The sequence below is a fragment of the Ranitomeya variabilis genome, chromosome 1 (assembly GCF_051348905.1).
Source record: "Ranitomeya variabilis isolate aRanVar5 chromosome 1, aRanVar5.hap1, whole genome shotgun sequence".
Classification (NCBI taxonomy): domain Eukaryota; kingdom Metazoa; phylum Chordata; class Amphibia; order Anura; family Dendrobatidae; genus Ranitomeya; species Ranitomeya variabilis.
In genome coordinates this window covers 586,214,013-586,241,481 of record NC_135232.1, presented here as the reverse complement: position 1 = coordinate 586,241,481, position 27,469 = coordinate 586,214,013, and the positions used below count along the sequence as shown (strand labels likewise).

Below are 27,469 nucleotides of genomic sequence, written 5' to 3'. Positions count from 1 at the left end.
ACCGGAGGTGGTCCAGTTTGCTCTAATAAGACCAGTCTCCATATATAGAGAACTGTCAGTCACATCGCCCGACCATGAGGGTCCAGTCTCTACAGGGAGGTGTCTGTGGGGCGCCCCTTCATTCAGAAGAGTGTGTGGGAGACACCAGGCTCTGTGCCTATGTTCTTCCACCAAACTCCCCCTCCATGTCTGTATGGACCATGGGCACTGGGGAACAGAAAAGGGCCACTGTCCCCACAAAGCTGGAGGCCACAATAGTCCACATGGGGGGGGGGGGGGGGGGTCAGTAGGACTGGATGTGGGGGAGGGTCGTCAGTGGGATTGGATGTGGAGGAGGGGCTAGCGAGACTGGATGTGGGGGAGGGGTCAGCGGGACTGGATGTGGGGGAGGGGTCAGCGGGACTGGATGTGGGGGAGGGGTCAGCGGGACTGGATGTGGGGGAGGGGTCAGCGGGACTGGTTGAGAAAAACCCACTTCCAGTGCTGTATATTCTCTCATGTCTGCAGCTGCATTGGTTGGACTGCTATTTCCTGACTTATCTTGTCACTCCTGTAATATGGGGGATGCGTGAGGGGAAGCGTTACCAGATCATTGCCTTATTTACACTCAGGCCACCTCTGGGTCAACACGAGTTATTCACATCACAGATGCTGGGCTCTGTCATATCCAATGTGCACTATATACATGATGGTCTGGACTAGTGAAAGATCATACGTGCATGCAGAAACGGAAGGAAAAAAAATGGACAATAGAAAAGTACATCACTTTTTTTTTTTTTTTTTATTTGGTTAGTTGCCACCTCCCAACTGACTACTGTAATATATATCTGAAGCAGCAGCTAAAATATCTGAATGCCAAGCATCCTATTATTTTTTTTTTTTATTAGTTATAATAAAATTAAACTAAAGTTGGTAGCAGCAGCAGCAGTCGTAGTCTTCTCCCTGGACCTTTTCCCACATATCATGCTTCAAACATAAATTTTTGGTGAGGAATCAACAAGTGGAAATACAAAGGCACTGTAGTAGCAGCAGTTTTTTATTTATTATCTTAATTTATATATTTTTGTGGTATTTTGGGATCCATAACGACTTTTAGATCCAATTTTATTCCTTTTTTTTTTTTTTTTTTTTGGAATGCCGCCAAAAATTTAAAAACAAGGATTACCGTATTTTCTTTTTCGCTTCATTGGGGGACACAGGTAACCATGGGTGTATGCTGCTGTTGCTAGGAGGCTGACACTATGGAAATAAAGAAAAGTAACTCCACCCCGGCAGTATACACTCTCCGACAGGCACCAGGCAACTCAGTTTTTTGCTTAGTGTCTGTAGGAGGCGGACCTGGATCTAACACCAGATCCGCTTTATCTTTCCTTTACAGGCTTTTGTGTGTTTATTACTCTTTTCCCTTTCTTTTTCAGACCTCTTCTCTGGGTAACAGGGTGCAGTTTTCTCACCCTGTTTTCCCTACATTATGCGGCCGAGAGAGCAATGTGGTATCTCCCGCATTGCACCCTCTCGGACCCGCTGGGCACCCCTATGGGTGTTCAGGGTGATCGTTTCGGTGGCCAGTCCTTGCCCTTTTCCCCTCTACATCCCTCTCCTCGGAGTGGGCTGAGGAAGACTGTAGTCACCGCAGTGACCTCCCCCCTTTTTTAAGGGGTTGACGCTGTCTTCTGCGCCGTGGAATGGCGTGGGAAGGATGATCCCCCCTCTTCCAGGACCCTGCCTACCCTCCAAGGGCTCCTGACGTGATCCTCGGCTACAGGGACGGCCCTCCAATCAGGTAGAAGAATTTCCTCCCCTCTGCATGCCCCCCAGCCAGCTGCAGCATTCCCCCGTCTGCAGCACTGCGCCGCCGATACCTTTTACCCTTGGACCGTCATTTATTTAAATTTCGCGCCTGTTTACCGCAGCGCGTGCTTTTTCTCTGCCTCTCTCCTCGGCAGACGTCGTTCCGGTAAGCCACGTCCCCTTCTCCGCTTTCCCAGTCCGGCTCTCTTCAGCGCTGGGCACGCCTCCTCTGGAGCCCAGCGCTGGCATTGGACGCTTTCGGGCGGGCCAGGCCCCCCTTTCAGCACAACCTATCAGGCCTTCGGTTTCACTTATGGCCGGCCACGCCCCCTTTTTTTTCGGCACTGTCTATACACGCGCCTGTTTACAGCAACCCCCGCTTCTCTGGTGGCATATCTCCATCGCGTCGCGTGGCCAAGAGGACCTCTTCTAAGCGGGGAACACTGGTTCCAGCACTGCCGCTGCGCCTGGTGTTTGGTAGGCTTTGCTATTCTCCTCCCCTGGCCTGTACTTCCCTAAGCAGCATCGCCTGCTGGCAACCTGCTTCAGGTATCATTCACTCTCTACCTATGCCCAACCCTGCAGGGGCCCTCGGCTATATCCCCACGGTGATTCACTACGCTTGTGCCCGCTGTAAGAAAAAGTGGGCTTCAGGCCAACCGTCTCCTTTCTGTCCGTCCTGCAGTCCTTCTATCATGTCCGTCCCTCAGGAAGCCCCTAATGCTCGGAATGAGTGCACTCCCCTCCCCCGGAGTGGGCTGTTGCCATGTCTCAGTCAGTCTCTGACTTGACTAAAGTGTCCAAGTCCCTGGTTCAGGTCCTGGAACGTATTCCACTTCTAACTACCGCCACCAGTGCCACGAATGCCTCACACGGCAATTCGCTCGCACCTGACCTGACTCATAGGGGCAGACTTGAGAAAAGATCCAGGAAGAGGTCTCTGTCTAGATCCTCATCCAGTTCACCGGATCCCACTGCGTCAGCCGGAATACCTCTCTCTACCCGTTCCCGCTCCTCGCAGGCGAACGTCGGGTCAGATGTAGCGTCTCAGTCGGAGTTTGACTCTGAGGCAGATCAGACCTCCGGAACGCAGGATATGGTTGATAGCCTTATTTCGGCTATTATTAAAACACTTGAGCTTAAGGAGGAAGAGACAACCTCTTAGGACATCTCCGTTTCATTCAAACAGATGAAACGTCCCTCTAGAGTTTTTTCCCAATCACAAAGAGTTTGACAACACTACATCTAGACACTGGGAACATCCCGGTAAGCGCTTTCCGGGAAGGAAACGACTGGACACTTTATATCCTTTTGATTCAGACCCTGCCAACAAATGGTCCAAATCACCTAAAGTAGATCCGCCTGTGTCTAGATTATCCTCGCAGACTGTTGTCCATCCCTGACGCGGCGTCTCGAAAGGACCCCACGGACAGGTAAATTGAGACTTTAACCAAATCAGCATTTGAAGCTTCTGGCGCCTCTCTGTCCCAATTTCGCCTCTTCTTGGGTGGCGAAAGCTGTATCGGCCTGGGCCAAGATCCTGCGTAGAGGCATTGTGGCTTCGGCTCCTGCAGAGGAGCTAGTGGATTTAGCGGATCAGATTGCCCACGAGGAAAATATCTCTTAAATGCCTCCCTAGATGCAGCCACTTGCTCTGTAAGGGCAAACAGCAACATCATTGCCATTCGCCGAATTCTTTGGCTGAAAGTGTGGAACGCAGACCCCGCTTCTAAAAAAAAAAAAAAAAAATCTCTCACTAGTCTGCCTTTTCCAGGGCTCCAGGCTCTTTGGCACACAGCTGTACCAAATGATCTCTGACGCAACTGGTGGTAAGAGTACTTCTCTACCTCAAACTAAGCCTAGGCGTCCCTTCAATAGGAAGGGCCCCCAGTCCTTTCGCCCCTTTCGGTCCTTCACCTCCTCTGGTGGTGCCTCTCAACTGGACCAGTCTACCACCAAAGGGGAACGTAAGAAACCTGCCTTCAGGCCTACCCCTCACTGGAGAGCTAAAAGCCGTTCCTCTAAACCCTTCGGATCTCACGGCCATAGATTTTCTTCAAAATGACGGGTCACCCCCACCTGGAAATCTTTCTAGAGTGGAAGGCAGGCTTCTTTTGTTCACAGAGGCTTGGTTATCGGCAACGCCTGGGTCAGGGAGATCGTCACTTCTGGCTACAAATAGAAATTTCTTCGCCCCCAGGAAGACGCTTCTTCCTCTCTCGTCCACCCAAACGGCCCTCCCATGTCCCAGCGCTTTTCCAGGCCATCGCTTCACTCCTCGCTTCGGGTAATCGTCCCAGTTCCTTACTGCGATTGGTTTTCGGGTTTTTACTTGAATCTGTTCATAGTTCCAAAGAAAGACGGTGCTCTTCGCCCGATTTTGGACCTCAAGCAGTTGAACCGTCACCTCTGGATTCGACACTTCAAGATGGAGTCTCTGCACTCAGTGATCGCCTCCATGGAACCGGGAGAATTTCTATGCTCTGTGGACATCCAGGATGCGTACCTACACATTCCTGTTTGTGTTCAGCATCAGAGGTTCCTTCGTTTCGCGATCCAAGAGCAACATTATCAATTCACAGCTCTCCCATTCGGCATGGCGTCCGCCCCCAGGGTGTTTACGAAGGTAATGGCGGCGGTCATGGCCATCCTTCGATCGAAGGGATTCTTATAATCCCCTATCTCGACGACTGGTCAAGGGTCAATCTTGCCGGGACTACGCCCAGAGTCTCCAGATCGCTTTGGACACGCTAGTCTGTGTAGGTTGGATAATCAACAAACCGAAGTCCACCTTGATTCCAACCCAACGCCTAGAATTTCTGGGCATGGAATTCGACACCATTCAAGCCCAGGTTTTCCTCCCAAAGGAGAAGTTGTCTCTTTGGCAGGGCATCAAAGCTCTGAAGCGCTCTGCCCCTCTACGGCTCGGCATGAGGGTTCTAGGGAAGATGGTAGCTTCCATGGAAGCAGTACCTTATGCTCAATTTCTCTCTCGCCCTCTCCAGCTGGCCCTTCTGTCTGCTTGGGACAGGAAGCCACTTTCCTTAGACCGCCCAGTTCGTCTCTCAATGTGAGGCAATCTCTCACTTGGTGGACGCTGTCCACTTCCATTCTTCGAGGGAGGTCATTTCTCCCCTTCCACTGGCAGGTCATCACCACCGACGCCAGTCTCCAGGGGTGGGGTGCAGTTTTTCTCCATCTCACAGCTCACGGCCGCTGGAATGTTCAAGAGATGCGTCTCCCAATCAATCTCTTGGAGACCAGGCCAGTCTTACTGGCCCTTCTCCACTGGCAGTCCCTCTTCACGGGAAAACCGGTTCGCATTCAGTCGGACAACGCCACAGCCGTGGCTTACATAAACCACCAGGGGGGGACTCAAAACCAGCAGGTCTTGAGGGAGGTGTCAAAGATTCTACGGTGGGCGGAGAACCACATTCCCTCCATATCAGCCGTCCACATCCCAGGGGTGGACAATTGGGAAGCAGACTTCCTCAGCCGCCAGGGGCTCATGTCGGGCGAGTGGGCTCTTCTCCTCGCCGTTTGCGACCAAATTTGTCAAAGGTGGGGCGTTTCGGATGTCGGCCTAATGGCCTCCCGAACAAAGGTTCCCCATTACGTCTCCAGATCTCAGGTTCCGATGGCTGTCGGCTGCGACGCCCTCATGATTTCGTGGGCCCAATTTCAGATGCCTTATCTGTTTCCGCCTCTTCCCTTGATTCCAAGGGTCGTAAAAAAGATAAAGTTAGAGGGGGTTCCTGTTCTTAGTAGCTCCAGATTGGCCTCGGAGGGCCTGGTATGCGGAGTTAGTGAACATGCTATCGGACGTTCCCTGGAGACTCCCAGACCGTCTGGATCTTCTATCGCAAGGACCCCTCTTCCACCCGAATTCTCAGTCTCTGAATTTAATAGTATGGCCGTTGAGGCCACGGTCCTGAAGGACGCAGGTTTTTCCCACAGCGTCATACAAACCATGATAAAAGCTAGGAAACTGGCATCTTCGCGTATCTACCATAGATGTTGGAAGGCCTTTTTCCGCTGGTGCGATGACAAAAGTTTGTTCCCTTCCTTCAGTGCTTGGTTTCCTCCAAGCGGGTCTCGATTCGGGCCTTTCCCTAAGTACCTTGAAGGGTCATGTTTCCGCTTTGTCCATCCTCTTTCAAAGAGACCTGGCCTCCCTTCCCCAGGTGAGGACCTTCCTTCAAGGTGTCGCTCATATAGCGCCTCCTTACCATCCTCCGGTTGAGCCTTGGGATCTCAACCTCATACTCGGCGCCCTCCAGAGTGCACCTTTTGAACCTATTCAGGACATTTCCCTTTCTCTTCTTTCCTGGAAAGTGGCCTTCTTGGTCGCCATCACCTCAATTAGGAGAGTTTCCAAGCTGGCGGCGTTGTCCTGCTGTTCTCCCTTCCTTGTTCTACACCAGGATAAAGTGGTCCTGCGGCTGGTTCCTTCCTTTCTACCAAAGGTAGTTTCGACTGCTTTTCACATCAATGAGGACATCGTCCCTCCTTCTTTGTGCCCTTCCCCAGTTCACCCTTTCGAGAAATCTCTTCACAAGCTGCATTTGGTCAGGGCTATCCTAGTCTATCTTTCCAGAACTGCTTCTTTTCGCCAGTCTGATCCTCTGTTTGTCGTCTCGGAAGGTCGTCGGAAGGGACTATCCGCCTCTAAGGGTATGTATCCACGTTCAGGTTTGCTTCAGGCTTTGGTCAGGATTTTATGCAGGTAAAATCCTGACACAAAATGCACCTGAGGTCACTGGCAGGTCACCTGCGGTGTTCCTGCGTGTTTTGCTCATTGTAGCAACATGCTGCGTTATGAAAAAACGCACCGCATGTGCGTTTTCGCGGGAAAAACGCATGCGTTTTTTAATGCACAGTGGAGACGGGATTTCTTTAAATCCCCTCCACTATGCTGTAACATCTGGACGCTGCGTTTTTGACGCTGCGGCTCAACGCTGCGTCAAAAACGCAGCGTTTCCTGAACGTGGACACATACCCTTAATCCACAATTGCTCGTTGGATCCGTTCGGCAGTTCTGGAGGCATATTGTGTCCATGACAAACAGCCTCCTCCGGGGGTGTGGGCTCACTCTACCCGACTGTGCTCTGTGAGCTTCCTGGGCAGTTCGCCACCAAGCTTCGGCCTCGCAGGTTTGTAAGGCCGCAACGTGGTCATGCATTCACACCTTCGTACAGTTCTACAAGGTGCACACTCGGGCTTCTGCGGACGCAGGTCTGGGTAGGAAGATTCTGCTGGCGGCGATTGCTCACTGGCCGACCTGAGTCTCCCTCTCTCTGCATATTATCCCCACCCTTGGGACTGCTTTTGGACGTCCCATGGTTACCTGTGTCCCCCAATGAAGCAAAAAAGAGGGATTTTGGTTCTTACCTTAATATCTCTCTCTTGGAGCCTTCATTGGGGGACACAGCACCCTCCCTTTATGTTGTACCGTGTTGGCCAACGTGCCTTTGTTTTGGTTTGGTACATAGGTTGAGTTTGTTTCTACTTGCTCCTACTACAGCTTTTGCACAAACTGAGTTGCCTGGTGCCCATCTGAGGGTGTATACTGCCGGGGAGGAGTTACTTTTCTTTATTTGCATAGTGTCAGCCTCCTAGCGACAGCAGCATACACCCATGGTTACCGATGTCCCCCAATGAAGGCTCCAAGAAAGATTTTACGGTAAGAACCAAAAACCCCTCTTTTCGGACCATAAGACGCAACTAGGTATTAGTGGAGGAAATACGAAAAACATTGAAGCAAAAAATATGGTAAATTCTGTACTTAATATCCTCTATCCTGATATGCATGGCCCCCTTGTCCCTATCCCGGTATGCATGGCCCAAACCTTATCCTGATATGATTGGCCCCTATCCTGATATGCACGGTCCCCCTCATTCCCATCCTGGTGTGCATGGCCCCCCTCATCCCTAGCCTGGTAGGCATGGACCCTCATCCCTATCCTGGTATGCATGGTCGCCCCCATCTCTGTCCTGGTATTCATGGGCTCATCCCTGTCCTGGTATTCATGGTCCCCCTGATCCTTATCCTGCTATGCAGGGACCCCATCTCCGTCCTGGTATGCATGGCCTCATCCTTTTCCTGGTATGATTGGCCCACATTAGAAAAACAGTAAAAAAAAAAAAAAGATTAAACATACCTTCCTGTGCTCCTTCGCAGTGCCCTGTTCTAATGCTATCAGCTGATTTATGCTTGTAAGCAGCTCATGGCAGTGACGTCATGCCCTACTTACAAGCAGAGGACAGCTGCCAGAATGCTCACTGCTCTCCATGCTGGGACTATGGGCGTGTAGGGCAGTGATTATTCATTGCTCTTTAATATTGAGTACAGTGTTGGCAGCAGCCATCGGCTTCCTGCAGCTGCCGGGCGTTCACGTGTGCCCTCTACTAAAGGGAATGAATATTCACTGCATTTCACGCCTATAGGCGTGGAGAGAAGTGAACATTCTTTGCCTTAAGTAGAGACACAAGTGAACGCCCGGTCGCTGCAGGAAGCCATCTGCTGCGGCTAACAGCGTGTCCGCTATTAAAGAGAAATGAATATTCATTGCCCTCCACGCCCATGGGTATGGAATGCAGTAAATATTAATTTCTCTTTAGCAGCGGGCACAGTAGTTAGCAGCAGCAGCCGACTCCTGCCTCTTGTGACACGCTGCTCTGCGGCTGCCGCTCCCCCACCTCCCCACCACAGCCAGAGCAGGTACATCAGGACTATAAGCCCCCCATTTTCCTCCACATTTTTAGAGGAAAAAAAGTGCGTCTTATAGTCCGAATAATACGGTATGTAATTTTCTATAGTCTGTCTTCGTTTTATGATTCATCAGTTCAGACCATTAAAACCGCAGTGAAGCCAAATATGATTTATGTTTATATTTTAGGTTTTGCATTTTACATGCTGTTTTATTTTTTTTTTAATGATTTTATGTATTTTTATGTTTTTTATTTTGGGCTCTTCTAGAGGCCAGATAGTCATCTTTTCTGTTTCATACCGTACAGGAGCTGAAACACCTGATCCTGGAGGCTGCGGATGGCTTCCTGTTTGTGGTGTCCTGCGAGACTGGAAGGATTGTGTACGTGTCGGACTCGGTGACCCCCGTCCTCAACCAGTCGCAGACAGAATGGTTTGGGGGCAACCTGTATGACCAAGTGCACCCTGATGATGTGGACAAGCTCCGGGAGCAGCTCTCCACCGCGGAGAATGCCATGACAGGTGTGTTCTTAGGTGCCTGGTGTTACACCCGGCAGCAGGCACTCTTCTCTGCACTTCATGTCGCCTACTAGTTTTTTCTCTTAATCTCAAAGGGCGCATCCTGGATCTAAAAACCGGCACTGTGAAGAAAGAGGGTCAGCAGTCCTCCATGAGAATGTGTATGGGCTCCCGTAGGTCGTTCATCTGCAGGATGAGGTGGGGGCTCCTGAATTCATGTCTGTGAAGCTGAGAGTGGATTTGTGACTGTGGATAGATAATAACCCTTTAAGTAACTGCCATCCCTGATGTGGCTAGTGATTGGACACAGCACAACCATATAATGACGCTTTGTGATGCTGCAAGGGTTGGACTATGCATTTGCGCCTGCGCTGCCCCCCAAAATGACGGCACCCATAGGGAGAGTAAGTCACAGACATGCACAAGATGTCGGCTGGGGGAGCAGGTCACAGAGTAGTAAACAGACAAAGAATCAATGCTAATACCGCAGTCAGAAATTGTCAGCAGAGTGCTAACTGTTGACCAGCCGTGATCGGAGCTGCCTGCTTGTGCCTGAGCCTGCTTGTGCCTGAGCCTGCTTGTGCCTGAGCCTGCTTGTGCCTGAGCCTGCTTGTGCCTGAGCCTGCTTGTGCCTGAGCCTGCTTGTGCCTGAGCCTGCTTGTGCCTGAGCCTGCTTGTGCCTGAGCCTGCTTCCTACACCCAGACCCCATGTTAGCCCTATGTCTGACAGCGATTTTACAAGCTCGGACTTTATCCCTTTCTTTCAGATGTGGGAATGCTGTTGTGGATCCGGCCTCCATGAACCGCCTCAGCTTCATGAGGAGCAGAAACAGGTGACTGGGCAGATATTTTTTAAGTGGGGTGTATAGTAATGCCAATCTGAAAGTGTTCTTGGTGACCCCCAATTATAATTTATTTTTTTATTTTGCATTAAAGGAACGGCCTTGGTCCCCCTAAGGACGGCGAGCCTCAGTTTGTGGTTGTGCATTGCACGGGATATATAAAAGCATGGCCGCCCGCAGGTAGGTCTTTGCATATCATTCTACTTCCTTTATAGAATAGGTCTGAATGTGTGATCCATACAATGGGTGACTCTGACATCGACAGGTGTCACATTGCCGGACGACGACCAGGATGCCGGACAGAGCAGCAAGTTCTGCCTGGTGGCCATCGGCCGGCTACAGGTGAGTCCCGATCCTTACTGGTATGTTATATGTTATATTCTACATGGCATGTACTGTTATTTCCCATTCATCAGGTAACAAGCTCCCCATCCTGCACAGACATGAATAGCATTTGCCAGCCCATAGAGTTCATCTCTAGGCACAACGTGGATGGTATGTTCACATTTGTGGACCACCGATGCGCTGCAACTGTTGGCTACCAGCCACAGGTAAGTGACGGTAAATATGTTACTTAACTCCCATGTACTCATTGATATGATCCCCCATTCACTAGGTGATGTCACAGCTCACCTCCTCATGTACAGTGACTTAACATTTCAATATACAGCTGATAACACAGGATCCACCATTCACAATAGGTGATGTCACAGCGCACCTCCTCCTCCTCCTGTACAATATTAGTAATCCGTTTTCATTTCATTGTAGGAGCTCCTAGGAAAAAGCATTGTGGAGTTCGCCCACCCTGAGGACGAGCAGCTGTTAAGAGACAGTTTTCAGCAGGTAATCTGCACATCACATTTTGGACCATTTTCACGCATGTGCAAATGTTGAGGTCCGGCCATGGGTCTCCTCACAGCCCACATATGACCATCAAATGACCCGGTTGCTATCCATCCTTTTTAACCCTTGCTATCCCAGCATAGAGATAGTGAAGAGCAGGTCGACCATGATCTGTGACTGCCATAGCCAGGTATTTTGTAACTTTTGATGACCCGGGAGTTGAATCGGCATTATCTTTTTTTTTAAATATTTTATTTATAACCGTCTGCAAACAAGATAAGAATCAGTAACATACATAGCATATAAAGACAAAGAAGGGCATAACAATATCCAGAAAGTGTAGCTTGAAATATTCAAAAGAAGACGGGATTATTCAGTATAACAATCAATCCCGACCCCAACTCTCTCCCCCAAGCCATGGCCCCCCGCCCCCCAGGGACGTTTGAAACCATGCAGGTTTAATTAGGCAAGCCTAATAGGTGTGTTACCAGATATAAGGCTGGTTTCACACTTGCGTTTTGATCTGCAGCGTTTTAAAAAAAAAAAACCGCATGTGGTGAAAAAACGCATGTAAACGCTGCAAAACGCTGCGTTTAGACACATGCGTTTTTGCATGCAGAAAAAAAAACGCGGCGTTTACATGCGTTTTTTCCTGCGTTTGCGTTTTTTAAACGCATGCTTAGAAGTGTGTGACAGCTGCCAATCATCAAAATCAACTAGAAAACCCACTATAAACAGAAATAGCTAGGGTTAGGATCCCTAGTAACCCTAGGGACCCTAACCCTAGGGACCCTAACCCTAAGGGTTAAAATCCTAACCCTAAGGGTTAGGGTTAGGATCCCTAGTAACCCTAGGGTTAGGGTTTTCTTGTTTTTTCTTGTGGTTAGGGTTAGGGTTTTCTTGTTTTTTCTTGTGGTTAGGGTTAGGGTTTTCTTGTGTTTTCTTGTGTTTTCTTGTGTTTTCTTGTGTTTTTCTATAAAAACGCATGCGTTTTTAACGCAAGCAAATGCATGTGCTTAAAAACGCATGCGTTTACATAGACAGCAATGCATTTTTTTGCCGCGAATAAACGCATGCGTTTTTTTGCGGCAAAAAAACGTCGCTGGAAATTACTACAGGTTGCATTTCTGCAACTGAACGCACACGTCAAAAAACGCATGCGTTGCCGAAAACGCGTCAAAATGCATGCTAAAAAAAGCATGCGTTTTTAATGTTAAGTATAGGGAAAAAAAACGCATGCGTTTTTTAGCGCTAAAACGCTGCGGATCAAAACGCAAGTGTGAAACCAGCCTAAGCTCTCTCATATACCAATCGGTGAATTGAAAGCAACCATGTATTGCTCGACCAACTGATAGTGGCTGCAGATCGATAAGGAGGACCATGTGAGGAAAAAACGTTCCGTATGACTTTCTTTATGAAGTATGGACTCAATCTAATCCATTTTAAACAAATATGTTACCTAAGAAGAAATTAGATTTAGTGAAGGGGTTGCGTCCTGTGCCCACAGATTCAGAATACTCTTGCGGGTAGCTGCCGCCCAAGTAGTTAAAACACGTCGTTGCTGAGCAGAGTCCCCAAGTAGTTGATCCCGTGGAAAAATATTAAAGAACGCCCATTCCGGAGATAATGTAAAGCGAATGCTGAAGGTGTTGGTGACATGGCGAAAGAAGCATATCCCAAACCTCCTATATCTTCAGACAGTCCCAGAGACAATGGAAGATGTCAGCTGAAGAGTGTAAACATTTGGGATAAGAGGGATTAGCTGATAGAGACTTCCTAGATTTGACTTCTGGGGAAATGTAAGCCCTATGGAAAATCATGAGGGCCATAGTTGGGTAGCTGTCATATGGCAATAAAGAGTTTAAACGTAGAGTGGCTTTCAAAAGATCCGTCAGTCTATAATTAGATAGTTGTGATACCCATCTGCCCGGGCCTGGTGAAGAATCTGACCATGAAATAGAAGCTTTGATTGATTTACAGATAAGACTTAAGGTACCGTCACATTTAGCGACGCTGCAGCGATCTAGACAACGATCTAGATCGCTGCAGCGTCGCTGTGTGGTCGCTGGAGAGCTGTCACACAGACAGCTCTCCAGCGACCAACGATGCCGGTCCCCGGGTAACCAGGGTAAACATCGGGTTACTAAGCGCAGGGCCGCGCTTAGTAACCCGATGTTTACCCTGGTTACCAGTGCTAATGTTAAAAAAAACAAACACTACATACTTACATTCCGGTGTCTGTCCCCCGGTGCTGTGCTTTCCTGCACTGACTGTGAGCGCCGGCCGGAAAGCACAGCTGTGACGTCACCGCTGTAATCTGCTTTACGGCTGGCCGGCGCTGACAGTGCAGGAAAGCACAGCGCCGGGGGACAGACACCGGAATGTAAGTATGTAGTGTTTGTTTTTTTTTTACATTAGCACTGGTAACCAGGGTAAACATCGGGTTACTAAGCGCGGCCCTGCGCTTACCCTGGTTACCAGTGAAGACATCACTGAATCTGCGTCACACACACCGATTCAACGATGTCTGCGGGAGATCCAGCGACGAAATAAGGTGCTGGCCTCCTAGCTCCGACCAACGATGGCACAGCAGGATCCTGATCGCTGCTGCGTGTCAAACTCAACGATATCGCTATCCAGGACGCTGCAACGTCACGGATCACTAGCGATATCGTTCAGTGTGAAGGTACCTTTAGCGAATAAACTCCTGTACGAGCACCAAGGGAGATCAGATGGAGAGGACAGGTTCTGACACTGTCTGGTATGCCTCGGAAGACCGAGTCAACGTAATGCTTAATCTGAGTGGCAATGAAAATATTACCCACTAAGATTGGATAGAATCGGCATTTTCTAAAACTCCTCTACGTGCATGATGCTACAACAGCGTTCATGGTATCTACCTGCAGGTGGTGAAATTAAAAGGCCAGGTTCTGTCCGTCATGTTCCGCTTCAGATCCAAAAGCCGCGAATGGCTGCTAATGAGAACCAGCTCGTTCACCTTCCAGAATCCCTACTCCGATGAGATCGAGTATATCATCTGCACTAACACCAACGTGAAGTAAGTGATCGGCAAGCTTATAGTACGATGGGATTCTGAAATATACCGTAAGAAGGAACTGACAAACACAAGCTGGGTAAAGGGTTATTCTCCCTCATATATGGATAGTGTCATATAGTGCTTGTTAAAACAAACACTTGTAATGTATTGCTTATTAAAACTTTCAGTCGTTCCTGAGATAGTAACACTTTTGTTTACAACTCGTTGCCTTGGAGACCGACTGCCGCTGCTGCCTAGTTTTGAAGCACTGCACAGGATTAGGAGGCAACTGTGTGCTCCAACGAACCTGGCCAGCTTAAAAGCAAAGCTTACCCACTCAATAGAAATGAAATTGAAAGTACCATACATGTACTGCTGTCTAGCAGTGGTGGTCGGTCTGCAAGGCAACGAGCGGTGACCTAAAGAAAAGTGTTTATCTCCAAAACTACAGAAAAGTTTTAACAAGCTGTAAATTGCCAGAATGCTGTTTTTACAAGCACTATCCAACAATACCCATCTGTGAAGATGGGAATTAACCCTTTAATACCCCTTTTCCACTGAATTGAATGTTTTCTTATGCCTAGGAACTCCAACCAGGAGTCACGACCGGCCTTGGCCAGCTCTATGCAGAGACCACCACTAGCCCAGAGCATTCCACACTCTCTGGAAATGGGGGCTCCGGGACAGCTGTCTGCTAGGTGAGTGAGGCTATCACATTTAAGAATACACGATGTACACAGCCCCAAAATTTCAAGGACCAGGCAATGTGAACCTTTAGAGGGCACTGTAGGTAATTCTGCTACATATGCTTGAGTAAAAGTAGATGGGAGTGGCATTGTAACGGCACACCATGTGGATAGGAGTGGTATTACAAGGGAATGTACTGTATTTTGCCTGTCAGGTCTGACTGTTCTGTACTAGCTGTGAGTTCTCTAAGATAAAACTTTGAGAATAACTTTTACCTTTTCAAATTCTTCTTTTGGGCGCAGGCAACAGCCTCTGCCACAGCCAGACCTGGACGTCGTTCCCTGTAGAGATAATCTGGGAGCGTTCAACCATGCACAGGTGAGACGCCAATGTGGCGGCATTTATTTTACTATGTTCTCTCCTCACATGAAGATTTTATGTGCATCTAAAAGCTGTCATTAAAATCCCAAATTAACCTACCCATTGACTTATCCCCTTATGGACATCCGACTTACATGTTAGGTGCGCGTGCATCGAACAGACACAGGAATCATAGATGAGGGATTCTGGCTGTGTTAAACAGCCGGCACTTATTAGGAGCACAGATATGTTTTTTCCTCTCCTTTAAAGGTACCAGTTCAGCCAGTGACGGCGGCCGTTCCTGATCACAGCAAATTAGAGAAGTCAGACGTGCTTTACGGACAAGAGAGAGATTCGAGGTTTGCCGAGATCTACGGCACCATTAACCCAGGTATGACCATTACTTTAGGAATAAAACACAATTGAAGCATTTCTTACCGTTAAGGCTTTTATTAAAGAAAAAAAAAAATCTTTGGATTTCCATGGTAACAGACAAACAAATCCCGTGTAGTCTGATCTGCACTCTTACATTTTTACAAAGTGTAGTCTGTTTTTATTTTCACATTTTATAGACCAGAATAAAGCTCTTAATCCTAGTGGGGTCCCCGGAAACCAGCAACTCTTCCCGCAAGTCAACACTTTCACGCCTGCCCCCCGCGCAGCGGACAATTTCAGGTGAGATCCCCTCCACCCCAACTAATAATGTTGTATTGACAACAGGACACATTTATTGCCTAGTGCGTGAGATCGAGGGTCCCATGTCCCCCTGTGTGAATTGGGCGCAAATGCTCGCTCAATGTAGTGTTTTCTGACCCTGGGTATGATTGATTTGTGTATGAACAGCAGGGGGCACCAGAGACCTTTAAGATATTTATGGGTTGTTTTATATATATATCAGGAGCGGTGGGCTGGTTTCTACAGGGAACATTATCCAGCAGCCCGTATCTACGGGGCAGATTCTTGCCCAGATATCGCGGCATGCCAGCCCCACACAAGTCACCGGCACCAACTGGAGCTCTGGCACACGTCCATCCTTCACCGCACAGGTAGAAATGATGCATTTTCCATAGACTTTGATTTGACACCGCACGTATGGTACTGATTTGGTATTTTATTTGCAGGCGGCAAAAACCCAGTCTCCTCCGTTCGGCATGGGCAACTTCCAGACGACTCCTACCAACTTCAGCCCATTGTCTTCCCAGAGTTCAACTTCTTCTCCTGCTGGGGCCACATACCCCAACCTGGCCACTAGGAGCAACAACTTTGGTAAAAAAAATAGATAAATAAAAGGCCTCTAGAGTATGTTACCAGTTCAAAAATTGCCAATGTGTGCCCATCTTATTCCCACTGCTCTCCTGTGTATTTCAGTTTGTCTCGAGATATGGGCCACTTTATAAGGTTGAGTGGCTCACAGGATGCCCTGGGGCGGGTCGTTGGACTGCTCTGCATAATTACCCCTTTTTAAGTACACTCTCTTGTAATGACAGTAATAATTAGTACTAAATTAAAAAGCTTGAATATGGGCTCGTCAGGAAGATTTAAGAAAAAATGAATATTCAGGAGCAGATATTCAGGAGCAGTGGGAATAAGGTGAATGCAAAACTGGACACTTAATCTGGTGACAGGTCCTCAATAAAATGTTTTCTATTACTTTCAATGGACTGATTTGGAGGGGGATGCAGGGATGAATGACCGATGTGGTTGAGGACGCATGGATGGATGATTTAAGGAAGTGGAGGTTGATGCCGGGATAAATGATATCGAGGGGTACGCAGGGATGGATGAATGGGACAATGAGTTAGATGGATGAATGATGGGGGATGCAGGGATGAATGAATGGACCGTGAGTGGGACGAAAGGATGGATGGGTGAATGAATGGTGTTAGGGGTGGGGGGGTGGAACGCAGGGATGGATGGTTGATTGAATGATGTCTGGGGATGCAGGGATGGTTGGTTGAATGAATGACGTTGGGGCGAAACAGGGATGGATGAGTGAATGGGGCGGTGATTGGGATGGATGGATGGATGAATGAATGATGTTGGGGGGGGGTTCAGGGATGGATAAGTGAATGGGGGCGGTGATTGGGATGGATGGGTGAATGAATGATGTAGGGGGAAGCATGGATGGATGGGTGAATGATGTTTGGGGGATGCAGGGCTGGATGAATGGGGCGCATGGATGGGTGAATGAATGATGTCGGAGGAGCAGTGATGGATGAATGAATGATGTTGGGGGGACGCAGGGGTGGGTGAATGAATGATGTCGGGGGGACGCAGGGATGGATGGGTGAAGGAATGATGTCGGGGGGGCAAGGGGATGGATGAATGAGACGGTGAGTGGGACACAGGGATGGATGGGTGAATGAATGATTTCGGACGCAGGGATGGATGAAAGGGACTGATTGGGATGAATGAATGCTGTCGGGGGACGCAGGGATGGATGGATGAATGGGACTATGAGTGGGATGAATGATGGGGGATGCAGGGATGGATGAATGAATGCTGTGGGGGGGCGCAGGGATGGATTGGAAGATGAGTGGGATGGATGAATGATAGGTGGACGCAGGGATGGATAGGTGAATGAATGATGTCGAGGGATGGATGGATGAATGTGACGACGAGTGGGATGGATCAGCTGTGTAGTGTTGTGCAGCAATATACTACTCCTGACATGTAGTCGTATCTTCAGCCGCAGAAGTGGGACAGCCTCGCGTTCCTTTCCAGTCTCGGGCAGCAGATGCCGTAGCAGTGTGGTCCCAGTGGCCCCAGAGTCAACATCACGGCCAGAACAACCCAGAAGCTCACATCCAGCCACAGGCTGGCCAGTCAGAGGTGTTTCCAGTAAGTCGAACGCTGACACCATGTACGCCTGTGCTGTTGCATTCCCGCACATAATGTAAGGTGCAAAAAATCCAAAGTCGATTGTGACTTTCTCTTTTCCCCTTCCGTCTAGGACATGTTGTCCATGCTGGGAGACCAGACCTCCAGCTACAACAATGAGGAGTTTTCCGAGCTCAACATGTTCCAGGCCTTTGCTGACTAAAGCCATAAAGCAGAGGACGGACACTGGGGATCGGAGAAATGAGCTTATTTTTGCTCCTCTTCCACCTCCTCAATCACTCGCTCTTTTCTCTTGGCCGAGGAGAGATGTGCTAAGGCAGGCGGATTCTACGAGAAGGGATGTGGACACCAGGACTCTGGCAGGAACCGTCACAGGGACACCACAGAACTGCCTTTTCTATGGAGAGACCCAATCATGTTCCCTCTCCGACCCCTCACCAACTTTAACCCCACGTATTGTGCCACTGATTTGGGGTACCTGCATCTCTGAATCCAGAGGGACCAGATGACCAGATTGCACCCCCCCCATCCCCCGATCTACCCCTGCCCCCACCCTCGAGCATTTCATTATTATATAGTGACCTTAAAGAAGACCCTAAAGTGATCCTTTTAGGCTCTATCAGGGAGGAGACCTGCGTAGGATAATCACACATGTAGTCGGTGCCTTTTTTATCATATCAGGACAGGGAATCGCTAGAAGACAAAGAATTTCTGCAGACACCCAGGGAATGCCCATGTCATAGCTGCCAGTCGCAGGCCTGGGTCTGCACAACATGTAGGCTGTTAATGACCCAAGGACTCCTTTTAAAGGGGTAGCCTCATAATGACCCATGTCCTGCTTCTTGAGACCCCGGATATTAATCTGATTGCCAGAGATTAAGGAACGGCCCCTCTAAACAAAAAGAAAAGGGGCGAAATAAAATATTTAAGAAATTTTTCTTTTTAACACCTGCAATAAGGATTGAATTTTTTTTTACAAATGAGCTTTTAAAAACTTCATGATGGCGGCCATTAAAAAAAAAAATGTGAAAAATATCAAACAATTCCTCAACTTATGGGATTGAGTTTTGGGATATCGTCATGATCTGTCCTCGCAGTTGAAGGCTGCCTCGTCCCGCGCGGAGCTCGCCGATTGCTACGTAACTTGTCTGATAATCCCAGGATTAGCACAGATTTTTTTACGTCTTGTATTACATAGCACACTTTAATCTGCAGGATCAATGGCTTTTTCTTGACTTTTTTTCCTTGCGCTCTCAACACTTTTTTTTTTTTGTGCAAAGTGTTATATGTGTATACTATATAAAATAATATAATTTTATGAGAATTTTTACTTGTTCTTGGAAGCGCTCTGGTCTCTGTCTTATTCCTGTGGCTGATGGTACGGAGGAGGCTGCAGGCTCCTATTGTAAAATCATACGGAGGTGAGAAGGTTTGCAGCCCATGTGCTGGTGAAAAATTGTATACAGCTCCAATGCCGAACTATATAGGAAAGGTTAAAAAAAAAATGTAGGTACAGGTACAACTACAGAGTCAGAAACCTCATATTGTTAAGTATTAACGCAATATTGTGCTGTAAATTAAACTTTTTTTTTTTCCCTCTAATATAGGTGGCCGGTTTCAGCATGTCGATGGGTTATCGGGGCCCCCATCGCTGGATGGATATATAATATATAATCAATCAAATTATGACATATTCTAGTCCATAGAATGTAAAAAAAAAATTATTTTTGTATTTTTGTTTTTTAAAATATTAATGTAAAGCAAAGATTGATTCACCTTTTTCCAGTACGAAAAAATAGTGTATCCTCTGCGGCGTGTGTTTAGCTATTTTGCATAAATACCCTGTGATACACGCCCCTTAAAATTGCAAATGCATCTCTGCAGCATAATGCACACTGAATGCAGGATCATTATTCGTGAATTAATGTATTCATTAAAGGGTTGATCCCATTTTCATAGATGGATATTATTAGATTTCTAGTTACCTGCTAGTTCTAGTGCAAATTTGATGATTCCCTGTACCAAAAATGGGACAAGCCACAAGATGTCCAGCAGTTACGAGGGCTCAGCCGTGCGTGTGCGGTGGTTACGGGGGCTCGTCCATCACTCTGCTTCACACAGTAGGGTCCCACCTCTCAAAGGTCAGCTTCACTTCTCCATATGACCGATGACTGTTAGGTTTGGGTTGTAGATTTACATCCTGTATCCGTATCCCCCAGGATCTGTGCAGTTGGGCATTCATCGTCCTGAGAGGGTCAGAGGTGCTCAGAAGTTGGTGGAGCGCTCAGGCTTGTATGGGAGCAGCGGATGTGCCCAGAGGTTTCTTATGGCAGCGTACAAATTAATGGCATAGAACCAGATAGCACGTTGTACCATACAGACATGAGCTGAAGCAAGTGGTGGGCAAAGTGGGTCCCTTCGTCATACTATCGATGCTAGATGGCAATCTCTTCCTCCAACCTCGCTGTTCAAAGACCTTTTTTTCCAGTAAGAGCGCCACTCTAGTTTATAGGTTTTGTCTGATATTGCATATATCAAATAGAGCTAAGCCGCAACATCAGACATGATTTTAGCATGGCGCTGTTTTGGCAAGAATGCGACAAAAGGTTTGGAATTCTAATATATTGTACATGTCACTTCCTGTAATATGTTGTTTTTTTTCTCTGTGTAAATGCCGCTGTTCTCCTGAATCCAGCAATGTTTTTCTTTGGTTTCTGCGCCTCTTCCTTAACCCCTTTATGACCTCGGACGGGATAGTATGTCCGAGGTCAGATCCCCTGCTTTGATGCAGGGCTCCGCGGTGAGCCCGCATCTAAGCTGGGACCTGGAGCGGCCGGAAATGATCTCATCCCCGACCCCCGTCACATGATCGGAGGTCGGCGATGCTTCTGAATGGTAACCATAGATGTCCTTGAGACCTCTATGGTTACTGATCCCCGGCAGCTGTGAGCGCCACCCTGTGGTCAGCGCTCATAGCACACCTGCAATTCTGCTGCATAGCAGCGAACATCAGATCGCTGCTATGTAGCAGAGCCGATCGTGTTGCCTGCTTCTAGCCTCCCATGGAGGCTATTGAAGCATGGCAAAAGTAAAAAAAAAAAAATGTGGAAAAAAAAAATATATAAAAGTTTAAATCACCCCCCTTTTGCCCAATTCAAAATAAATCAATAAAAAAAAATCAAACCTACACATGTTTGGGCGATTCTGAACGCGGCGATACCAATCTATCAATTAAAAAAAAGCATTAACCTGATCGCTAAACGGCGTAACGAGAAAAAAATTCGAAACGCCAGAATTGCGGTTTTTTGGTCGCCACGACATTGCATTAAAATGCAATAACGGGCGATCGAAAGATCATATCTGCACCGAAATGGTGTCATTAAAAACCCAGCTCGGCACGCAAAAAATGAGCCCTCAACCGACCCCAGATAATGAAAAATGGAGACGCTACGAGTATCGGAAAATGGCGCAATTTTTTTTTTTTTAAGCAAAGTTTGGAATTCTTTTTCACCACTTAGGCTACGTTCACATTTGCGGTGTGCGCCGCAGCGTCGCCGCATGCGTCATGCGCCCCTATATTTAACATGGGGGCGCATGGACATGCGTCGCACTTGCGTTTTGCGCCGCATGCGTCCCTGCGGCGCCCGCGTCCGGGCGCAGAGGACGCAGCAAGTTGCATTTTTGCTGCGTCCAAAATCAATGAAAAAAAGGACGCATGCGGCGCAAAACGCAGCGTTGTGCATGCGTTTTGCTACGTTTTTGTTTGCGTTGTGCGTTGCGGCGCCGACGCTGCGGCGCACAACGCAAATGTGAACGTAGCCTTAGATAAAAAATAACCCAGTCATGTTAGGTGTCTATGAACTCGTACTGACCTGGAGAATCATAATATTAGGTCAGTTTTAGCATTTAGTGAACCTAGCAAAAAAGCCAAGCAAAAAACAAGTGTGGGATTGCACTTTTTTTGCAATTTCACCACACTTGGAATTTTTTTTCCCGTTTTCTAGTACACGACATGGTAAAACCAATTATGTCGTTCAAAAGTACAACTCGTTTCGCAAAAAATAAGCCCTCACATGGCCAAATTGACGGAAAAATAAAAAAGTTATGGCTCTGGGAAGGAGGGGAGCGAAAAACGAACACGGAAAAATGGAAAATCCCAAGGTCATGAAGGGGTTAATGTAGATTTGGTCTAAGATAAGTGAGACGTCTTTATGATGACCACACCCACCCAGATAACAAGACTAGGTTTATATATAAAGAGGAGGAGGCCATATTCCAGCAACAGAGGAGCAGGAACTAAAGAAAATCATCTCCTGACTCCGGAATACATTGTCATTTACACCAGATAAAAGAACCAGGTAAAAGAAAAATCACATATTTATGTCAAGCGACAGAGCCTTGAAACTTTTTTTTTTTTTTTATACGAAGTCTATACTATGACCACCTGTTACTCAGCTCAAAGCCAAACCATTTCATAGTTGTTTTTGCATACTGGCTTGTTTAAAAAAAAAAAAAAAAAAAAAAAAATGAAAGCCCATATTTGTTGACTTAACTTTTTTTCCTAGCATATGAGAGTAGCACTTTGCACTTATCATTCGAGATCCACCACCCATGCTTGTGCTCTTTGCTCAGGAAAGTTTGATCGATCATCTTGATGTTTTTATTCTATGTCCGGACTTATCTGCCAGCATGCTGATGGTTTCCATGTGGGAAAAGTTGACTGGATTACAGACTAGCCAGTTGACATGCAGAGGTTGGCATCTGCCTGGTATGGATCTTTGCTACAAGCTTCTTAAATACCAAAACATTAGACTCCATAAATTTATACCCCAACTCCTTCCTGGAAACCCCAGCCCACCAGGAGTTTACTTAAATCAGATAACTTTTTATTAATATTTTTTTATTTTTTTGTTTTATCAATACAACAAAAACCCCTGTTTTCTGTAAAGCCTTTGCTCCAAACGTAGACGCCTAAACATTTTATCCATGAATTCTCTGAACTTGGTGGGGTGTTGTTCCACCAGTTTGATGCGATAATCTTCATAGTTAGATCCTGACTCCTCCTTAGTGCCGCCCTTACATTCACATCTTCGTTACTCCATCTACCGAGCCCAGAAAACACCACAGGCTGTTTAGAAATCCTAAGTCTAAGGTTCGGTCCTAGAAGTTCCCGATTACACCACAAGCCCAGAACATGTGCCATGGTATCAGCTGGGCCTGCCTGTCATCTTGGCACAAGTTGTCCAGTCTCACACCTATTTTACTCAGAAATGTTGACGTTCTATGCACCCGGTGCAAGAAATACAGCTATGATGACTTGTGGACCTCACTGGACAACTGCGGGACCGATGAACTAATACCCTCCCACTGATCAGGGTCAATTATCCCAATATCCTGTTCCCGTTTCTCTTATTTTTATGGGATGCTAAGAAATAAGGCCGGGTTCACACTGCGTTACAGCAGCCTGTTCAACACATACGTTAAACGGGCTGCTGTAACACAAGTGCCGACTTTGGCACATCGCTAGCGCAGATAGAGAATCTGCTAGCTCTATCTGCGCTAGCAGTGACTGACCCGGAAACGCTGCAGCCCGCGTCTCGGGGTCCGTCACTCAATGACGGCACATGGCTAGCGCACGCCCATTGTGGGCGTGCGCTAACGATGCGTCCGACATTGCAGTCAATGGCACTAGCGGACTACGTTACACCGCGTTATGCAGCGGTGTAACGTAGTCCGTCTAACGGACGGGAACGCAATGTGAACCCAGCCTAACTTGTGATGGGAGTTATCTATACAGTCTATATGTGTGTGTGTGTGTGTGTGTGTGTGTGTGTGTATATATATATATGTATATGTATATATATATACATACATACATACATACAATGTGCAGTGACCCTATGTATAGGTATTGTGTGACTAATGTAACATCTGTCCTGAAGGCTGCCGGTTCTCACCCAGGTGTTAATATGTATTTTCCTGAGACAAGCAGACTTCTGTCTCCAAATCTCACCAGGGTGTCTAGCTAGGACCAAACAAGAAAGGGAACATTTGACACCTCCTAGCTCTTGGAAGAGAGATGTCAAATACGGCCTGATAGTATCTCTGTGAGAGCTTTTACACAAAGGATCTCAAGAGAAAATAATATATTCATTGGTAGCACGGCCGTGGTCCAATCAAAAAACAAGCAATTATGATATTAACCTGAGGGGCTGGTCTAGAAATCTGACCTCCAGACCAAAGCTATACATTAGACCTGTATACCTAGAATCATGTTCACATGTGAGGGCAGCCGAAGCTGATGTGTTCCACCAACTCCATATTCACCCCCCTCAGGGAGCAGAAGCAGACTACCAAGTTGGATGATTTCTGTAAGTTTTTCTCCTGTTATTTTGTACTGTTTTGCATAAGTTGTATGTCTTTTTATTATATTGTTATACCTTTTTCTTACTGTAAGCACTGAACCTTTTTGTATTAAAGTTTAAAACTTTAACAAGTTGAACCTTGAATGTTCTAAAAGAATCCATAGCCTACGGTGTGTGAGCCTTATGAGTAGTAGACATTATTAGTTTTAATATTTCCTGGACTCATCGCCCGTGTGTTCGATGAGTGGTGGCAGCGTGTATGAGCGGGCGTGTGGCCTGGGTCGGTGTGTGAGTTATGCTCCCATTACAGCATAGGACAGAGGTTGAATGCTGGACTGAGAGTTAACCCTTGCAGGCACAACTTCACGTCACATGCTGAGAGCGGTCACGTGAGGAATCAGTGACACCACGGAGTAAGGGGATCCGTGACAACTGGTGGCAGAGCGGTGGGATAGAATTATTTTTATTTCTATTAGAGCATTAGTGCATGGTTTAAGCAATTATTCCCTGTACTAAAAAATTGGTATCCTTGCGAGGAGTGCACCAGTTCTACAAGGTTCAGCTCAGTGCTTAGACATACTTGCAAACAGTTTCCCTTCCCCGTTTTTCTTTTCTATCTTTTATTTGGCAAAGGCTGTAAATTGATATGGCAGCCCAGTACAAGAAGCAGAGCTAAGAGGCTCTGATCGACATCTGTGAGCAGATAGGAATACAGACGGCCGACAGATCCAGGGAGCTGCTGATACGCGCCTTGGTTGAGCAGGACATAGAGCAAAGTGCTGGAACATTTGGGCAAGGAGAGAGTTCACCTCAGAGAGACCCAGCAATGCCAGCTCTTGCACTGGAGATGCCTGATGGAAGTGTCGGCAATGCCAGTGCTGAGGAGCCTATGGACTGTACTTTGCAAATGGACTTACAACGGCTGGGAACAAGTGATCCCAATTTGCGTATGCAGCTTATTCTACAGCACCGACAGGCTGAGAGAGAGGCTGCAGAACTCCGGGACCGACAGGCTGAGAGAGAGAGGCTGCAGAACGCCGGGAGGACAGAGCTTTCCAGCTTCAGATGGCTCAAATAGAGCGGGGTATCAGTCCTCAGCTAACCCCCTCCCAGGACATAAATCCAAGGAGACCATGTCTGGAAAACTTCCCTGTGATGGAGAAGGATACGGACTTGGATACTTTCCTTCGGGGATTTGAAAAAACCTGCAGGCAATACCATCTACCCTTTGAGCAGTGGGCGCAGTATCTAACCCCAGGGTTGAGAGGCAAAGCCCTGGAAGTTTTTGCTGGCCTCCCACCAGAGCTAGATGGTAACTATGAGGCCATAAAAGAGGCCCTGATCAGGAAATGCAACCTAACCCCAGAAGTGTATCGGAGAAAGTTCCGGAACCTACAACGTGGATCAACTGACAGCTATGCGGATGTTGTGAGCACCTTGAGAACCACGTTCCATCAATGGGTCAGGGGACTTTCTGTTAACAGTTTTGAGGACTTAACGGATCTTATGGTCAAGGATCAATTTCTTCACATGTGCCCCACGGATGTATGACAATTTGTGTGTGATCGGGAGCCACAAACTGTGGATCAGGCTGCAAAGATTGCTGACTGCTATGTGGCTAACAGGATGCCTGAGGTGCGGAAGCCATCAGGATTCAGCTGGAGGGGAGGTAAGCCAAACGGGGACCCTTCTCCCTCTGCCGGATGATCACCAGTGCTGTCCAAGCCCACCTTCTATGGGGCCCCGGGGAATAGACATTCTCTAGGCGATGCACGCCGGTGCTTCTCCTGCAACAGTGGGACATGTTAGTGCTGTCTGCCCTAATAGGGAGAAACGCCCAACTACAAATACAAAGCCGTCTGTGCTCCCACCATCTGTCCTCTGTGTGGCCGGCTCTGATGCGAGGGCTAATGAGAGCTGTCAATCTGTCACTATTGGCAATAGTCACCATTGGTCTCAGGAAAACTGGGGCAGAGGTGACCCTGGTGCTTCCAGCCATGATAACCCCTGCCAATATACCAGGAAAGACTAGGTCTATGTCTATAACTGGGACTGGAGGGGTCAGCCCTGCCGTGCCCATGGCCCGTGTGCAGGGCTGCCACTAGAAATTTCAGGGCCCCATACTGGCAAAATTTCCGGGGCCCCCTTAAGACTCCGCCCAGGCTCCACCCCAGCCCCGCCTCCACGCCCCACCCCTCAAACTGTCCACAGTCCCACAGCTCTCTTGGAAAATCTCCACTTCTCACCTATCACACATTGACAGTTCCCATCACCAGATCACACATATAGCCGGCAGCTTTTGTTTTGGCCAAAAGATTTTTTAAGCCACCAAAATGACAAGGTAGACACTTTTGGCCGGGCCCTACTCTACTGTAACCTATTAAATATTTGTTAAAATATGCAACACAATTTAGGTTTATTTTTATTTATTTTTCAATTTTTAAAATGACCTATAATACCACATACAAGGAGCAAATACCACAGCACCATGACCAGACACCATATTATCACCACAGTGACCTATAATACTATCTACAAGGCACAAATACCGCCACACCATGACCAGATGACATATTACCACCACAGTGATCGAATAATATCAAATACAAGGAACAAATACCACAACATCATGACCAGACCACATATTACCACCACATAGTGACTGAATGCTACAATACTGATCAATAATAAAAAAAAAACACAATACTATCACCATAAGTGCCATTATACACAGGAGATCTGTACTTAGTATGCAGTGTCTGTGTACAGGTAATACAGTGATCACCAGTGACATTATACACAGGAGCTCAGTATATAGTGTATAGGTAATCCAGTGATCACCGGTGACATTATACACAGGACCTCTGTATATAGTATACAGTGCATAGTGTCAGTGTATAGGTAACACACTGACTCCCCAGTGATGTCTCTAGGTGAAGTCCTTCATCTTTCATCCTGCACAGACCGCCATCACTTCATCCAGCCAGGACTCGTCTCTGCAGGAAATAACAGTTGATCTCGAGTTCCACTTGCAGAACACATTACTTAATTTTCCCAACTTCTACATTACACCACATGAAGAAGGCGACATAGTATCACTCTACACAGTAATAGGACCGCCCCTCCATTTAAAACAGTGTACTCAAAAAATAAAATAAATACATCACTGCAGTAATAATATCCCTTAATTAGCCCCTATGGTAATAATATTCGCCATCCTAGCCCCCGTGTGTCTCATTCCTGGCTCCAGCCAGATGTTCTCCCATCCTGCCCTAATGAGTATCCATCCTGCCCCATATGATCTCCCCATCCTGCCCCATCTGTCTCCATCATATGCATCCTGCCCCATCCGTCTCCAATCCTGCTTCCAGTGTCTCCAATCATGCCCGTATCACCATTCTGCCCCGTCTCCAATCATGCCCCCAGTGTCTCCAGTCATGCCCCAGTGTCTCCAGTCATGCCCCAGTGTCTCCAG

The 27,469-nt window shown here is 47.4% G+C and overlaps 1 protein-coding gene across 2 annotated transcripts in view; it reads left to right on the top strand.

The window, feature by feature from the left end:
* Positions 1 to 18,947, top strand: part of ARNT (aryl hydrocarbon receptor nuclear translocator) — a 59,958-nt gene extending 41,011 nt beyond the window's left edge. For both annotated transcript variants that reach the window (XM_077257833.1, XM_077257838.1), the window contains 16 exons: positions 8,809 to 9,022; positions 9,115 to 9,217; positions 9,787 to 9,852; positions 9,956 to 10,041; positions 10,127 to 10,203; positions 10,278 to 10,412; positions 10,630 to 10,704; positions 13,611 to 13,762; positions 14,326 to 14,439; positions 14,731 to 14,806; positions 15,059 to 15,179; positions 15,361 to 15,463; positions 15,687 to 15,834; positions 15,910 to 16,054; positions 17,478 to 17,629; positions 17,742 to 18,947. In XM_077257833.1, the coding sequence (XP_077113948.1) occupies positions 8,809 to 9,022; positions 9,115 to 9,217; positions 9,787 to 9,852; positions 9,956 to 10,041; positions 10,127 to 10,203; positions 10,278 to 10,412; positions 10,630 to 10,704; positions 13,611 to 13,762; positions 14,326 to 14,439; positions 14,731 to 14,806; positions 15,059 to 15,179; positions 15,361 to 15,463; positions 15,687 to 15,834; positions 15,910 to 16,054; positions 17,478 to 17,629; positions 17,742 to 17,831 (1,857 nt within the window). In that variant the 3' untranslated portion in view covers positions 17,832 to 18,947. The remainder of the gene's footprint in view (positions 1 to 8,808; positions 9,023 to 9,114; positions 9,218 to 9,786; positions 9,853 to 9,955; positions 10,042 to 10,126; positions 10,204 to 10,277; positions 10,413 to 10,629; positions 10,705 to 13,610; positions 13,763 to 14,325; positions 14,440 to 14,730; positions 14,807 to 15,058; positions 15,180 to 15,360; positions 15,464 to 15,686; positions 15,835 to 15,909; positions 16,055 to 17,477; positions 17,630 to 17,741) is intronic.
* Positions 18,948 to 27,469: the final 8,522 nt, after the last annotated feature.